Genomic DNA, 15,965 nt, shown 5'->3' on the forward strand with positions numbered 1-15,965 from the left:
TGAGGACATCATATCAAATTTTAGGATCTTGTGATGTGATTGGGAGTTTCTGACATTTTTTTTATCAATGAACTGAGAAAATAATCATCTGTTTAATTGTCAGTGAAAATAATTGTAAGTTGTAGCTCTGCATCGGTCTCTTTCAGACAGGTCAGTCATGTTTCAGGGGTTGGGGGCACTATGGTCAGAGAAAATGAGCCTTACATTTGTTATTTCATAAACCTATTTGAAAAAGCAATGAAGTAACACAGCTATCTTTCCAATAGCCGTCGTTACATTTCCTCTTCTAAGCAGTTCAAGTGGAAAAACAGTGAAAACAGAATTATGATCTGACAAAGGAGTGAAGATTGAGGAGAAAATGGGTCACTACCAAATGAAATCACTGATGTCTGTCTAGGAGTGGCTGCTCCTCCTGTCCAACATGCACCCATGACAGTCTGGGATGAGAACAATCATATTATGCTGAGACTCAACCTCAGACACAGTGGAGAAGAAAAACAGAGTCTATGATTAAACCCAGATCCTCAAAGAGGTCACAGAGACTTCTCGAAATCAACAGGAAACATTCCGTCGGATCATCATCAGGGTGGTCAGGGTTGTGCAACATGCTGTCTGGACTCACAGACATGCAATAAATGGTTCTATTTTTGTTTTGACACGTCTGCGCTCTTAATTATTCAGCATACAGTAGGCTGCAGACCTGTGCATTTTAAGGTGGAAAAACTGAGACTGATCAAATTAATCCTTTTTTTTGTGGTTAAGAGTCTGAAGCACCACTCCCAAACCTCAGTGGAGGAGGCCAGCATGACGAGTGGCATGTGGCTGGGTCACAGCACCAACCCTTAGCATGTGTCCTGAAATGACAGCACCGCTGCTCGGGCATTCAGAGGGCAGAGGAGCGTTTATTTTTTTTCTATTTTTTGTGAGAGAGGTTGGTGAGGAGAAAAGTGCAAGTGCAGCTGCTTTGACATCAGCTTATCATTCAACAAGTCCAGACGAGCTGCTCGCAGGACTGCCATCTACAAACTCTCTCTTCTGCTCACTGTGTTTATGTGACAGATTATGCAAGTCTGTACATATTGTTTCATAGCCCTTTAGTACGGGAAGGACTTGACTGGTGTTCTCCTACGCCGTTTTCTGCAGCTTTAAAGCTTGACTAATAAAATATTTGTCCATATGAAAGGGTGGCGATAGAAGTGGAAGACAAACAAATTGTCGCCTAAGTCTGCGGTTCCCCTCAGCTGCTTTAATGTTTTGGTTTCACCGGCAACAACTTAACTGTTCTAGTTCAACTTCTCATCTCTCCTCAGTGTTGTTTCCTGATGCAGCAGGCAGCTGTTGTCAGTAATAAAGCTCTGACAAACCCACAGCACACTACCTGACCACCAAATGGCAGGCTTCAAAGACAGCAACTAGCTGGTGACACAGTGAAGCACCAGATATTTCCCTTGGGACTTGGTGGAGACCAAAACAGAGCAACAAGGAGGTGAGCATTGGGCCTACATTTGCCAGGTGGCTGGAAAAATGACCACAAATGAATACTAATGTTGCTCCAATTGAAAAACAAGGAGTGAAAGCACTTCCAGTGATGTAACCAGTCAGCCAGGAGACACCTTACTCTTCTAAAATAATGCCCTAAAGAGAGTTCACAATGAGTACATGCTAGTGGTACAGAGGCATCTCAAGTGAGCTGTGTCAGATTTGATCAGTCCATGAGTTAGAGTTGTCTCTGCCTTGTCATATTTTCGCCAAAGTACTTTATCTTTATCCAGACACTGACAGCCAGCTCACCACTCTACAGATAACTGGCATGCTGACAGAAGAGAATACCAGCACCAACAATACACAAGCCCTCATACGATAACCATCATGATGAATTAAAACAGATGTTTAGAGCAAGTGCACAGGCTCTTTATCCCACCACTCCGCTTCGTAGCCGAGCTGCTAAGTTGTTACGTTTCTTCTGGCTGTTTTGCCGGGCCAGTGAGATTAAACACTTCTCATGATAAACACAGCTGTGGCAGAGGAGGAGATGTGGAATGTCTTCAGATCGTTCAGAGCTGTGACCTTCCTCTTTTGCTTGCAACTTTTCCATGACGTTTCTCTAGACATTCAGTCAGTCTGGACAAGCAGCCAAGCTGAGTCAAAATGACACAAGAAGGAGCTGCTGGAGACAAACCAAACTGAGACTTTCCTGAATAGTACATCTTTTCAGACTGTTCAGTCCTGTATTTCAGGCATCAGAATAGTGGAAGTGAGAATGATATGGAAGTTCACTGACGACAAAATACTTGAGAAAGCACAAAATAAATTCAAGTGCTACTCAGTCTGCATGTCAAGCTGTGAGAGCTCACATGCCGGTTAGTGAGAGCAGAATTAAGTTTGTGTGTTAATGTCAGAGCCAGGAGTGGAACAGATGATTTGAGCTCACGAGGGATATTGTGTAACTACATTTGAGCCAGCACTATAGATTCTCACAGTCATGATGTGGAATGGTGGCCATGCTAACTTTTCGCAGTCAGTCTGGTTCCCCTGAGCGCAAAGGTTGATTTTGAATTGTTGGCAAATTATCTGGTTTTAAGAGCCGAGAGTGTAAGTTTATTTAGAGGTTGTTACTAGCTGCACAACATTCATTTATTATTTCTAGTGTGGTTTTCTGAACCAGATGTTTTCTTCTTTCTTTCTCTGTATGGTTTTATGAAGAAAATCATTTCTGAGTGAGGCTCAGTGTCACTCCTCAGCTGAATGCTGCCCTGAAACATGCAACGAGCCTGATATGGGATGGTTGAGTTTACCATAATCTGATCTGACTCCATGTGGGATTACAAATAGCCAAAAAAACAAAAAAATGGTTCAAACTAACAATAATAATAATAATCAGAATACATTCATTATGGGATGTGGCTACATTTAGAATGACAGCATTTTCAGATTAGGCACGGTGAAAATTCATCTTACCAGCAGGAATAAACTAGGTGACGGTGGGGGATCAGTTGATCAGATTCAGTTTTAGTCAAGAATGGACTTTGAAACTCAACCCATAAGCCAACATGGATGAGATGCCGTTACAGAGCTCAAGGGAAATTATCTGAATTTCCAGGACAAAAGGGCAAATTCCATCTACTGATGAAGATAATGTGATATACGATCAAAAGCTCCCGACCAGTTATGACCATGAAGACAGACTGCTCTGTCAATGCTTCATTTATGGTTCAGAAGCACATAAAAAGAGGAGTAACACAGATAGAATTAGAGTATTCGGTTTACAATGAATGGCCACATCTGTGATTGTCACACCAGTTAAATGCCAGTGAATGTGCTGGGGGAACAGCTTTAAAGTTTTAATTTTGGGATCAAGAATGTATTTCTCACTAAACCAAGGCAGATGCAGTACAGAGACACATTGTTGATGCATTTCCACATTTTCTGCCTGGAGACATGCTGGATTTCTACATCATATTCAGACAGGCTTAGGTGAATATTTAGAGATTATATAAAGAGGAAATGGACTGCTGGGTTATTTTTAGAGGGAGAGCTGTTGCACTTTATCGTGCAAATGTGGCGGACAGCGAGTGTTTGGGCTCTAAAAGCAAACAGAAGCACAACTAATGCTGCCCTTTTCATTAAAGAATTCAGAGTAAACAAAACGTTCCCAGAGCAAATTATATCTGACATCTGAAAGCAACAGACCTTTGTGCATATCCAAATATTTCCTGTCTGCAGCGAGAGCATGAACAAAGAAGCGTTTGACAAACCATCCTCTCTGGCATGTTTTGTGTGGGGAAAAACAAGAGAGGGAGAATGAGATGGGCTGGACACAGATGTGTAATCTGTCAGACGTCTACAGAGCTATTCCCAGTTGTTTTACAGCAGCTGGGCATCGTGTCTGGCCCTGCGAGTTGGAGTTCTCTGACGCTAAGCTTTTGGATTTAAACTTGCCATTTTTTCCAAATGTATAATCGTGGCAGAGGTTTGCACGAATGAAAACCAAACAGATCACATTCAACACTAAACCAAGCAGTGATTATACGAAGCACAACAGAATTCTCTCAGATTTGAAGCATACGAGCAGTTTTACATCCAGCCAAGATTCTTCTTCTGGTCTGGAGGAATCATCTCCAACAAACCTAGAGGGGTCGTCATAGCAAACTCAGTAACCCTCATTAGGAATGCAGTGTCTGATATGATGTGGTAGCATGCAGAGAGCGTTGACTCTCTGTTGATGCAAAGACAGAAACAGTCACTTCCTGCAGTCGTGGTCAAAGAGCTGCCTGTGTCCCAGAGGTCGTGCTGTGTGTGTGTGTGTGTGTGTGTGTGTGTGTGTGTGTGTGTGTATGGAAAGAAAATATGCCCTCTAACCTCTTACATCTCCAGTTGCATTCTGAAGAATTGCCCTATTTTCTGCTCTCAGCTGACTCTGATGAAAAGCTTCACTGAAAATTTGAAATAGTTGCGGTGCACCCTGGGTCGCCTGCCTCACATTAAGAATTCGTACATTTGAAAAAAGGCAAGTGAAGAGGTAACAAGTCTCTCCAGGGAGGATGAAAAAATGCATACAGGCTTTATTTCTTGTGGGAAATCCTGCAGTACATTATTGGCATACCTGCATACAGTCTTTTAAACAATGTTGCCTCAAAGTGAAGGTAGTGAGGGTGAATATTAAACTGAAACAGCAGGCCTATATATAAGGGTGCAACGTTCTCAGCTTTGAGGCAAAGTGACTATTTAAATTATGAAGCCACACAGTGCAGTATGTCACATTTTTGTTACTTTTAATGCTAGTTGCACTCACAGTGGCAGCACGATAAACAAGGTCAATCAGACAGCCTTCTTCCTGCCCACATCCTCCAGCTCCTCCTGAAGGATCCAGAAGCCAGCTGCCACAGGAAATCTCTCGGGTGTGGTTTGGGTCTGGCCCAGGATCTCCTCCACAATATTTCAGCAGGGAGGTATCAAGAGGGCATCCTGATAAGGTACTAAAAGCACCTCAACAAACTCCCTCAGGATGTCTTGAGGTCCTCACCTTGTTCCTGAGGGAGACAGCCTGGACATGCAGCAAAGGAAGCTAATGTCAGCCATTTGTACCTGCAAATCTTCCTCATGCCCAGAGTTCATGACCACAGGTGAGGGTAACGACACAGACCAGAGATTTGAGGGACACAGTCAGTCCACAAATCACATGTAGACTGGGTGGGAAAAGTCCCATGATGAGCCCTCTGGTCTCCTGGGCCATGAGACCAGAGTTGGTCCACTGCTCCAGACAGAAACTCATTGTTCTGCCCCTCCTCCTCCTCTTCTCTGCAATATGCAGGTGTGTAGAGGCAACCCCTCACCATGCCCGAGCCTCTGGACAATTCCAGCTTCTGCTCCTTCCCCACCAACCAGACAGTTCCACCTGCCACTCGACCAGCAATGATGGGCAGCTGAGCAGTTTATTATGCTGAAGGAGCAGCATTGTCTGTCTGCAGGGCAACGATCTGAATAAATAAATGCAGCAACTAAATAAATGCTTTGTTTGTTGTTTGGAGTATTTATCAGCACATACCAACGTCTCCTATTTCTGAAAGAGAGCAAATATTTGGAAACTGACGGAATGAAATAGAAAATAATTAAACAATGTGAGTGAACATAGAAGCACCCAGCAGCATCTGTTTGTTGGCCTCATGAGAGCAGGAATCAGCATCATCGGCTGAACTCATCAGCTGACAGATCAATCAATGTGTACCGCTAATATGACCTCTATAAATTGTTTGTTTTTGTCAGTCCACAACTCAAACATGCGCTTCCTATTATAGCTGGTTAAAAAAATTAAAAAAAAAGCAAATTCTCAGATTTGAGAGGCTTGAAATGGGGAATGTTTTGGCATTTCTGCTTTAAAAATGAATTGCTTGTTAGACTAACCTGATTAAATCACCAGATTCATTAAGACACACTGAACCACAGCCACAGTGGTGGTGGTCAAAGCTCAAAGTAGAAACAACCACCATAGTTGTATCTAAATGTATGATTATACACAACTGAAGTATTCCAGTTAATACAACCACGTCTGGTGTGACTGGTATAGCTTCTCTGTCTGACTTAAAAAAAAGCCAATATGTGAAATGACAGAGTGCTTGGTGCATTAATTTCAGAGAGGTTCGGCTAGACAAATCTACCATAGCACGCAGCCCCTCCCTGACCCTGGGAAGGAACGCAGAATATGACTGCACCATTTTAACTGAGAGCTCTGACAGCAGAACAATATCAGCAAAACCACTCGACCTAATTACATAGTAGGCCCTGGGATGAGATTATGGTTTGGTCATAGGCTCACCCAGACTTGAGAGCATTTCTTCCTTCTGTGTTTGAGAGGAAAACATACAGAGAAAAAGAAACAGAGGCTGCTCCCTTCATGCTTTGCATTCAAACTCAGGTGTCAGAGTGCAAAGTTTCTCTCAAAGAGGTGTGGCAGATATATGCACTCACACTTATTTTCAACCTCAGGACTGGTGAGAAAATCATTTCAGTCTCCCAACGATGCAACAGCAAAGATCTCCCCGCCCGACACGAACTGCCAAAACAGCAGTGGAAACAGAAGTGATGCTTTCATGGCAACAGGAAGAACCACAAAGACAACCAGCAGAGAAACCCTCTAAGTAAGCACTGCCAAGCCTCTGGAGTGACAGTCAATGAGCACCGAACTGCTGATGAGGCACTAAAGGTTTTCTTCCACAGCACAACAGTAAACTCTCCACCATGACAAATAACACTGAAAATCAGTTCTGTCTCACCAAGCAGAACCAAAAACATGTTTATATCATTTCCTCAAGCAGTTAGGGTTCTTCAGCATCACTCAAGGACACTGCCAGTCACGTTTTCTGTCGTTCATGAGGAATGATCACTAAACTTCCCTCAGGGCCCGAGGCTGTTATACATACTGTTCTGATACGCTGAGAGGGAGACGAAAACACACAGTGGCTCCTCTGTGTGCCTCTCCAAACTCACACCTTTGAAGGCAACTAAGCAAACCTGATGGAGGGGGAGTGGAAGTAAATGTCTTCCAAATTGAGGGCGGAAATATTTCTTGAGACTAACTGCATTTCAAGAATGCTAGAAATGTTAAAGCCAGATATAACCAGTGGATAACAAGGGCTTGAGTTCTATGTTGTCCTCTTAAAAAGGCCCATGATTCATCAAGCTAGAAACTACCATCAGATTTAGATGCCCGAGGCACACAGCAGCTACATCCTGCTGTATGACTGCAGCTGCCAACGGCACCGAGCACAACATAAAAGCAAGTCAGAGATCCAGGGGGGGGTGCTCTAGACGCTACTCAAAAACAAATCTTCCTTCTTGTCTTGCTTGTTTGGGATTTAAGCAGTGAATGTCTCTTTTACTGGTGTAATTATCGGATATTCAGAGCCACTTATGTAAGCCAGAATACAATGTGGAATTATGGTGTATGTAGGAGGAAGGGGCCACACAGCCAAGGGTCAGGCTGATGAGGACAGCGACGCAGTGAACCACGTGAACCAGTGGACAAAGACGAGTCCGAGTCCGACGAGTCCCTGTGCTGCAGCGAATTTCAACACCAGAGTACTGCATCAAACAAGGAAATATTTTTCACTGTGGGAAAAGTTTGATAACAAACCCAAGAGATGGTTCACAGCTCTCACACAGTTTCTCACTGTCACAGGACATCAAAAGGACAAATAAATAAAGAGATGAATTCAATGCAGGGGTCATCCCAAAAGGACTTCATTTTGTGATCTCTCACAGATACATCTGAGAGCTTTGTTGCATCCATTCATCTATTGCGATGACATGGTTTAAAAAGCAGACTGGAAATGTGTAAATGAGGAAATCTGAATGTGAATCTGAGAGTGGCCATGGATGGCAATGAAGGCAGTGCATTCTGGTTATTGGAGGGTTTTTAGCTTTTGAGAGCAGAAGGGAATACCACAAACCTTTTTTCTCTATTTTCTCAGGTCATCTAGCACCAATTTCAGAAATATTTGCTACTCTCTAATGTATAAACAGCCCGGTTTTATGACAAGACCATCTTTTAAGAGATGAGATTCCTTTTTAACACACAGAAAATAGAGTGCAGTGAATCATCTCATCAAAACTCGGCAGAAAAAGAATAACTTATTTCCCCCAAACGTCAAGCCATTTCTTTAAGGCATCAAAATGAGCTCTGCAAAATACCGAAGCCACAGTAAATGTGGTGGAGTGCTGCAGTGTAATATGTTATTCTCTTCTACTCCTACTCACCCATTTACTACATTTCTGAAACCAATTCCATGAAGTACATTGGATCTTCCATCTGGAACTCCTGTGATGTGTGTTTTCTATGTACTGTGCAACTTAACAGGGCTGTTAAAACAATATTACTGCCCGACCTTGTGTATGTGTGTGTGTCTGTCAGGGTAAAACAGCTGAAAAATGTGGGCTGTTAAAATGTGCAGGCTAAGACAGGCTCTCTTTTGTATGCTGAGCCAAGCTGTTCGTCACCAGAAACAACAGACAGTCAATATCTGGTCTGTGTGAGAGCTTCTTCTGTTCGCTCTGTTTGTGTTTGTCTGCCTGTTAAAGAGGAATAATGCCACGTTCAAAATAATCAGCCTGCAGAGTTCACTAAAACTAAAAAAACGTGCAGCAGCGATGACAGGTATCAGCAGCCCTGGTGTGTGATCTTTACGTGGATAACATCATGTGTTTGAGGGACAACAGTCATTAGCAGCCATGACAACAGTGTTTACTTCTAGATTGTCCTCAGCCTCACAGTCATAGGATACCTCAGCATCCACTGACATTACTCACAGTAAGCAGAAGACAAAAGCCTATAAAAGGACTCACAGAAGAGCACCCTGGAGACACCATGATTATCTCTGTGACCTGAGTTTCAGCAGTCTGAGGCAAACAGCTATGTGGTAAATGCTGACATTTGCTGTGTAAGCATTTTCTTTGTTGACACTCCATGGAGTGCTAGGGGATAATAATCTCTTAAGTTTTTCCTCATTTTTTTCTTTACTGGAGAACTGCAAGCTCAGCTTGATTATGTTTCCAAAATACAGACAGGGATTTATGCTGCTTTTATGGTGGATGGGTGGCACAGCAGAAGTGCCAAACAAGGAATAAAGAAAATCTCCTTCCAGCCACAAGAAAGTCAAAGTCCTGTCTCTATTAGCTAGCCTCTTTACCTCCGGCATCTTCTCCCTATGCTATGGGTATATTTTCTGCAGCAGACTACAGTGGAGAATATCACCAAACATGACTTCTTCTGAGGAGAGGCACATAAGCACCAGAGCTACAAAGCTTGTGCACGTTGCCTCTAATAATCCTGACACAGATGTATAGTTGTGCCTTTAATGAAAGCAGTCCACCTGAGCCACTTCTGTGCTCTTACATGACTTATCTTCAAGCAATACATTGTACCTCTACTTACTTTAAACACTGCACTAAACTTTTTTTTGGCTACTTAGGGGCAGCAAAAACAAGCAGTAAACACAACACTGACATATTATCAGCATGTAAGATGATTCCAGCTACATATTTACACATCCAGCAGTTACAGAGCAAGATTAGCATTCAGTTGTAGACATGTTTCAACCCAATCAATCATTTGAATGATTGAATGAGTTGAGGGCAAATCAATGTAAGAAAGGTTTCCTTCTACTCTACAAAAAAATGTCAACTCAGGAGCTCTCAGTTATTTATTTTCCCATCAGCACCCTGGTCCAACACACTGCGGACAGCGCAGCTTGCATCATCACTAACATTAAGCAGGCAGCTGTGGTTCTTTTTTTTCCACCCCACTGAAAGGATCACCAGTCAGCTGTTTAACTTGAAGGATCTAAATCTCAGGGACCTCTGGGGGCTCTAAATGCTGAAGAATCACCCAGGAGGCTGAACTGGCCAAAAGCCTGACAGACTTCAACATTAGCCCTGGAAGCAGCAGCTCAGCCTACGACACGACACGCAAACATTTCCAGAGCTTTTCACCTGATTGTGTAAACTCTGTCAGGTGCGCACATGGTGACATTTACATGTGAACAGCAAGTGAGTGTTGGACAGCTTCCTTCAAAAATGTGAACTTAGCATACAAAGTTTCTCATTTATAAAGGACATTTCCTGAACTTTCTGCTTTATCCCAAAAATAAATTAACCACCAATTTTAGCTCCAAGTACACACAAATAAATTAACACATTTATAAATAATAAAGTCATATTGAGAGCTCAAATATACCACAACTTCACAAATGTTTCTAAGCAGCTTTACTAGTCTGCACACAGTGGTAGGATCAGGGTGTGGCCTTGTATCTGCAGCATTTCACCACACAAACCTGAGGTCTTTGTCTACTGCGGTCAAGTTCAGTCAAGTCTCAAAGAGCTGAGAGCAGAGGGAGGACTCATCCGGTGTTTGTTTTACCTTAGGGTCTGAGGACAGAGTGTCAGGTGCTCACTCAGCCTTGTTAAGTCAGAAGCATTGCAATTACATAAAGTGCACCTGAATTCCCCCTTTCCCCGACCACGAACGAACGTTCAGGGTTTCAGTAATATGTGGACATTTCACACTGCAACATCACAGCTGCTGATTCAGAGACACTTTACAGACTGCTGGAGGAGACATCCGAGTGTTTTCCTACTGAGAACAGCAGCTGACATACCACCAGGCTTGACTGGAGAATATAAGGATTCGTTTCTTTTAGTAAATGAGTTACTGCTCATTGCAACATGGTTGAAAATCATATTCAAACCTCCATCTAATTGACAAGCTAGAAAAGAGCAGAGCTACCACAGTGGAAAGACTTCAGCACATTACCTCATTGAAGTCAGGGGGCACAAACTAGACACAACAACAAACAAGATACTTCCATTATAAGACGTGATCTATAGTTCAGATGACAAGGAGAGCTCAGAAAAAGAACGCAGAACAATGATGAGACAATAAGCTTCCCAGAATGGAATATTACAACATCTTGAGTGTCACTTTGGTAAACTGAAGTGTAGAATATTTATTAATTAGACTTAAGAGCTACCTGCTAACAGAAAGCCTAATTAGTTTACTAACTGGCTTTGATTGAACAATAAAACTGGGAAATAGGAAAGTTTGCTTATAACAGCAAGACACGAATTTGTGACATCGAGATACTTTTCTCTCGTAAGAAACAGGAGTTCTTTTATTTCAGTTTCAGCCCAGAACAGCTGAAGCTGAAGCTGAGTATTACCTGTGTTACAGCATGTCTTTACTGTGACTAGGAAACACCTTGAGCTTCTGTATTCCACCTGCGCTGTCTGTTCCTGTCAGACTGCTCTGCTTCAAACAAAAAGCAAAGAAAAGATCGTCTCTGTTGTTAACTGATGGGTCCTCTGATAAACAAAAAGGCTCATTAGGCCAAAAGGCACTTGGGGTCTGAAGAGAACTGTTTCCTGCAGTGAAGCACTGGTCCAGTGCTGCTCGGCACCAACGAGAATAAACACATATGTTCCTGTTTACCCTATAAGGAGACACACACATGCACGCATACACTCAGTGTGTATGTAAGGACACAGCTTTGGGACAGCAGTTTTATTTATGGGGATTGTGCAAGTCTGGAAAATAAAGCCACATTATTTCTGGCAACCAGAGACTGCTGAGTGCTTAGATCATTATTTAGAACCAGCTGCAGTCTGCAGTAGAGATGTGGGTCAGGGGGGCAGGAGGACTAGGAAGCCAAGACGTGCTCGAGCCTTGTTAAAAAGCAGACACGAGAGAAGAGCCCGAGCAATGCAGCATTTCTGAGGCAGGTAACCATACCAAGAGTACAAGACGTGATAAAGACACGCCAGCACACACTCCTTAACAAACACTTCACATGAGATGTGTCTCGAGGAGGTAAATGCCCATCGCTGTCCTGTGAAAACCATGTACGTCCCCTCTCACCCTCCACCCCTTCCATTGCATGGGGCATACAAGAGAAAGTACAGGGCTTACCATAATTAATCTATACATTTCTAGTTCAACAACGAAACAAATCACTACACCTTGATGGGTCAAATATATATTTATTACTGTGCAATATCATAAAGCTGTAGTCACCATATCCAGCGTTGTGTAATTTGTGTAAAATCTGTGAAATTCCATGGTATTTTTGGTAGTATATTTTTACGGCAATTCTTCTTATAGTTCTTTGCGGCAATAATATATTCATTCATTTGTATAAATGTACCTTTTATTTTGTATTTCTCTTTTTCTGTGGCTATTTTTTTTTTCAACTGCCATTACCTGCTGCTTGTAATACCCAGATTTCTGTGCTGGGGATTAATGAAGTCTATCTTATCTTATCTTCAGAGTGAACAGAAGAGGGTAGTTACGAGCTATATCAAAACAATGCTATATAATATATATACTCAAAGGGCAGCTAAGTGTTGAGACTGATTAATGTCTCTGGGGTCTGATCACATTAAGCAATACAAAAAGAAAGCTAGTAAATCTAAAGTGTTGCCATCCTTTTTGGCTGCTTCTTCCACCAAACAAGCATTTGCTGAGTCTAGCAGTACTGCTCCTGGTTCAGCAGCATAACACTCAGAGAGGCACGCTGGAGAACTGTGTGTTCTAGTGGTTTTGGCTGGTTCGACTGCATTGTGTCACCACAACCCGTACACATCCATTTAATGCGTGCACACATACACACACAAAATGACAGCCCAACCCAAAGAGCGGTCTGCCTAGCAGGTGTGGGCCACAGCTGGGTGTGGAGCTGCCTGCGTCTGTCGCTGGGTCCTCACGTTAAACTCTCTTTAAACAGGACTCTTCACACATTCACTTTTAAGCCAACATAGAGGAGAGGTCCTACACGTTATTTTCTCCCCACAAGGGATGAGATTTAAGGTGGAACTAAGTTCATCACAGTGCTGTTCATGAATATGAAGAAGGAGCAGGGACCAGGGACAAACACAGGCTGAGAGAGAACAGTAGAGCTCAAAGTACTGACAGTAATGAAAATATCACACAGAAACTCAAACAACTGCACTGCATTTCACTCAGAAAACATGACAAAGTGTTGACATGCACTAACAGGGAGAAGAAAATATCCCCTCAAAGGATGAAGAGATGAATCTGAGATGATCATTTAAGTCTGAGCATTTTTGAACACACGTGGCAGTCATGTATTCAATCACCTGGACAGCAGTGCTTGCTTGCATTTAGAGCACTGATATACTGTAGTTGTAGCAATAGGAGTGAATGGGGAGAGGTATATACTGTCCCTAGCAGTGCTCCTGCACAGCAGCTCATGCTGCCAAGACAAGAGTACTACTAGAAATATCACAAGTTCAACAACTGATACCAAACACTCTCCAGCCCGCAGCATTTCACATTCACAGGCTGATAGTTGCACCGCAGCGAGCTCCAGCAGGAAAACTACTTTCAGACACTCAAGGAGACAAAGAAAAAAACCACTGAGGATACCACGCCAGCTGATTTCCTCTTTAATAAAACCTGCTGTGCCTTTAGGCGGTTTATCAGACTGAACACCCTAGATTTTCCCAGACATAAGAATACAAATGAGCAGCTCTCAGTGGAGTGTGGCCCATCCAGGTGCAGCACAGTACAGTTTACAAGATAATTTCGCTTGCTTAGGGGCTCAAAGCAGACCTTAAGAGCATTTCCAGTGGGCTTTTAGTAACGTGCAGGCACAGAACAGTTTTTACAGCAGGGCACTGCACAATAATTAACTGTCAGATTCAGAGGAGTGAGGGGAGGAAAGTGTGGAGGAGGCGTACTGTTTGGTATCATTAGGAACTCATTATGGCTCCACACTGGGCAACCGCAGTGAGAAAGGAGGAAAGAAGAGCAGCAGAAGGTAGTGGACTGTTCACATTTAATGACTACTTATGGATGATCGGCACTTCTGTGCCTTCACTGTGTCCAGCCCTGCTGCAAAGACTTCTGTTTCTACTGGACAAAGATAAATAGAAGCAGGCATTGTGTTAGGAGATCGCGCCAAAGCTGGCCCCACTGTCACAAAGCACTCTCTGTGGTTTCACAGGAACAGCCTTTGGCTTGGGGATGCGCCAGAAAGCAGAGTCTTGGACCCGATGTTGTGGGAACACAACAGCCTCGGCCACTGAGCCAAACCTGCCCTTTCATACTGAGTCTCTTTGGGCATCGGAGTAAAGCAGGGACGGCTCAGCGAGAGCAAAAGGATTTTAAGTTGGCTTCAGCACATGAATCACTGATTAACAGAGCATATTCATGTCTCAGGATGACCACAGTGCTTCAGCTCAAAGCTTTGACAGTCACTTTAAAATCTCAATTCCGTCTTATATTTATTTCACTCTCTATTCCAGCAAACAAGTCTCTCCCCCTCCCTCAGGTCCTCGATCACTCTCAGACATAGTGTCATATAAAAAACAAGCCCTCCTGAGGCAGAAGCGAAACAAAACACAAGCCTAAATCTGAACTACTACTATTGCAGCTGCTCCTCTGAGCTTCGTCTGGGAGCAAAGCCAGCAACCCTGCAGGTGACTGTTTCAGCTCCCACTGAAAATAAAAGCTGGGTAAGTCGTTCTAGAGTCAGGAGAGGGCCAAACCACCAAGACACACCCAGAGCAGGTATGGAACGTGACTCAACACCATCAATGTGCATTATCTTTAATTAGAACTCACGACCAGAAGCAGATCTAAAGAGTTTACAGCGGGTTTGATGTCATCTTATATTCTCATTTAGTTCAATGCCCAGGGAGGTGCGGTCTCTCAACAGCTGTAGCTCAAACCACCACCTCACCACAGACACAGCAACTCAATGTAATCACATCAAACAATTCTCTACACATCACTCTGACAGCAGAGTTTAAATCCATAACAGATCAAGTGAGCGTCAGTGGAAACATGGACATTCCCACCTGAGCAGAGGACGCCTTTGTGTCGGGCACAGGAGAAGTCGTCACACTCGCAGAAGCTGCCGTAAATCTTTCCAAATTCAGACTCGAAGCACAGACACTGGTTGCAGCTGCACTCTCCTCGACCGCTGCAGATCTGCTTGCCCTCGGCTTCCCGGCAGGCGCTGAGGTACATGCTGCTGGCCTCGCCCTCCTGGCACTCGCAGCGGGCGCCCAGGTAGCCCGGCTCACAGTGACAAATCCCACAGTTATAAGTACCTGCAAGGGCAACAGTTACTTTATTCTACTGACTGATTTACGTCTTATTTACCTTTGACATTTGCTCCTGCTCCTAATCAACACAGATAAACTCGTGGATTAATGAGGGGTAAATAAAAACTGGATATAATGAGACCTAATTCATCCTATAAGTGCTTAATTAACGCTCCACTCTTAAAATCAAATAAATGTGAATGTAAAACGGCTTGGTCTAATCTGATTGGGCTATTATTCATACTATTGTTCTAACATCTAGCTCCTAATAAATAGAACTAACATCACTGGAAAACTGTAAAGCAAGATGAAGTACCTATGGAGCTGCAGATGCTGCTGTTGGTTTTTGCTGTCTGACTGCAGCCACAGTCACACTGATAATCCACAGCCACCTCCAGACGATCTTTGAAGCCCACCGGCTTGATGGTGAAGCTCTGGTCAGTGCCGCGGGGAGGGCAGCCCCTCGCCTCCACACTCACGTTGAATGATACCTGCAAAGAAGGAAAAAAAAAGGAAGTGGTGTAATTAGAAACAAAATGCACAAACACTGGCACTGACGGGGAGAGGAAAGTGACTTCCTGTTTGTGGGTTGAGAAGGGTTCAGGTCAAGTTCAGATGATTTTGAGAGATACAAGAGCAGAGTTTTGTACAACAGCAGCGTCTAAACCCCAATATCTTCAATGAGCACCGTCAGTTGCCATATTTCTACGTGATCTGATCACAAACACCATCTTTTCATCTAAGCAACCACAACCACCATACAAACACTTGGCAGCTGCCAGCTAGCCTGTGTGCAGACATGAACCACATATGACCCTGTGTGTTGTGTTTACACCAGCAGACTTATT

General features: G+C 43.4%; 1 protein-coding gene across 1 annotated transcript in view; it reads right to left on the reverse strand.

Moving 5' to 3' along the window:
* itgb5 (integrin, beta 5) overlaps positions 1-15,965 on the reverse strand; it is a 40,823-nt gene that overhangs the window by 11,552 nt on the left and 13,306 nt on the right. Inside the window, exons 10-11 of the mRNA XM_041950720.1 lie at positions 15,434-15,608; positions 14,869-15,123 (exon numbers count right to left, since the gene is read on the reverse strand). Coding sequence (XP_041806654.1) covers positions 14,869-15,123; positions 15,434-15,608 — 430 coding nt within the window. The remainder of the gene's footprint in view (positions 1-14,868; positions 15,124-15,433; positions 15,609-15,965) is intronic.

Source organism: Chelmon rostratus, chromosome 13 (assembly GCF_017976325.1).
Source record: "Chelmon rostratus isolate fCheRos1 chromosome 13, fCheRos1.pri, whole genome shotgun sequence".
Lineage (NCBI taxonomy): Eukaryota > Metazoa > Chordata > Actinopteri > Chaetodontiformes > Chaetodontidae > Chelmon > Chelmon rostratus.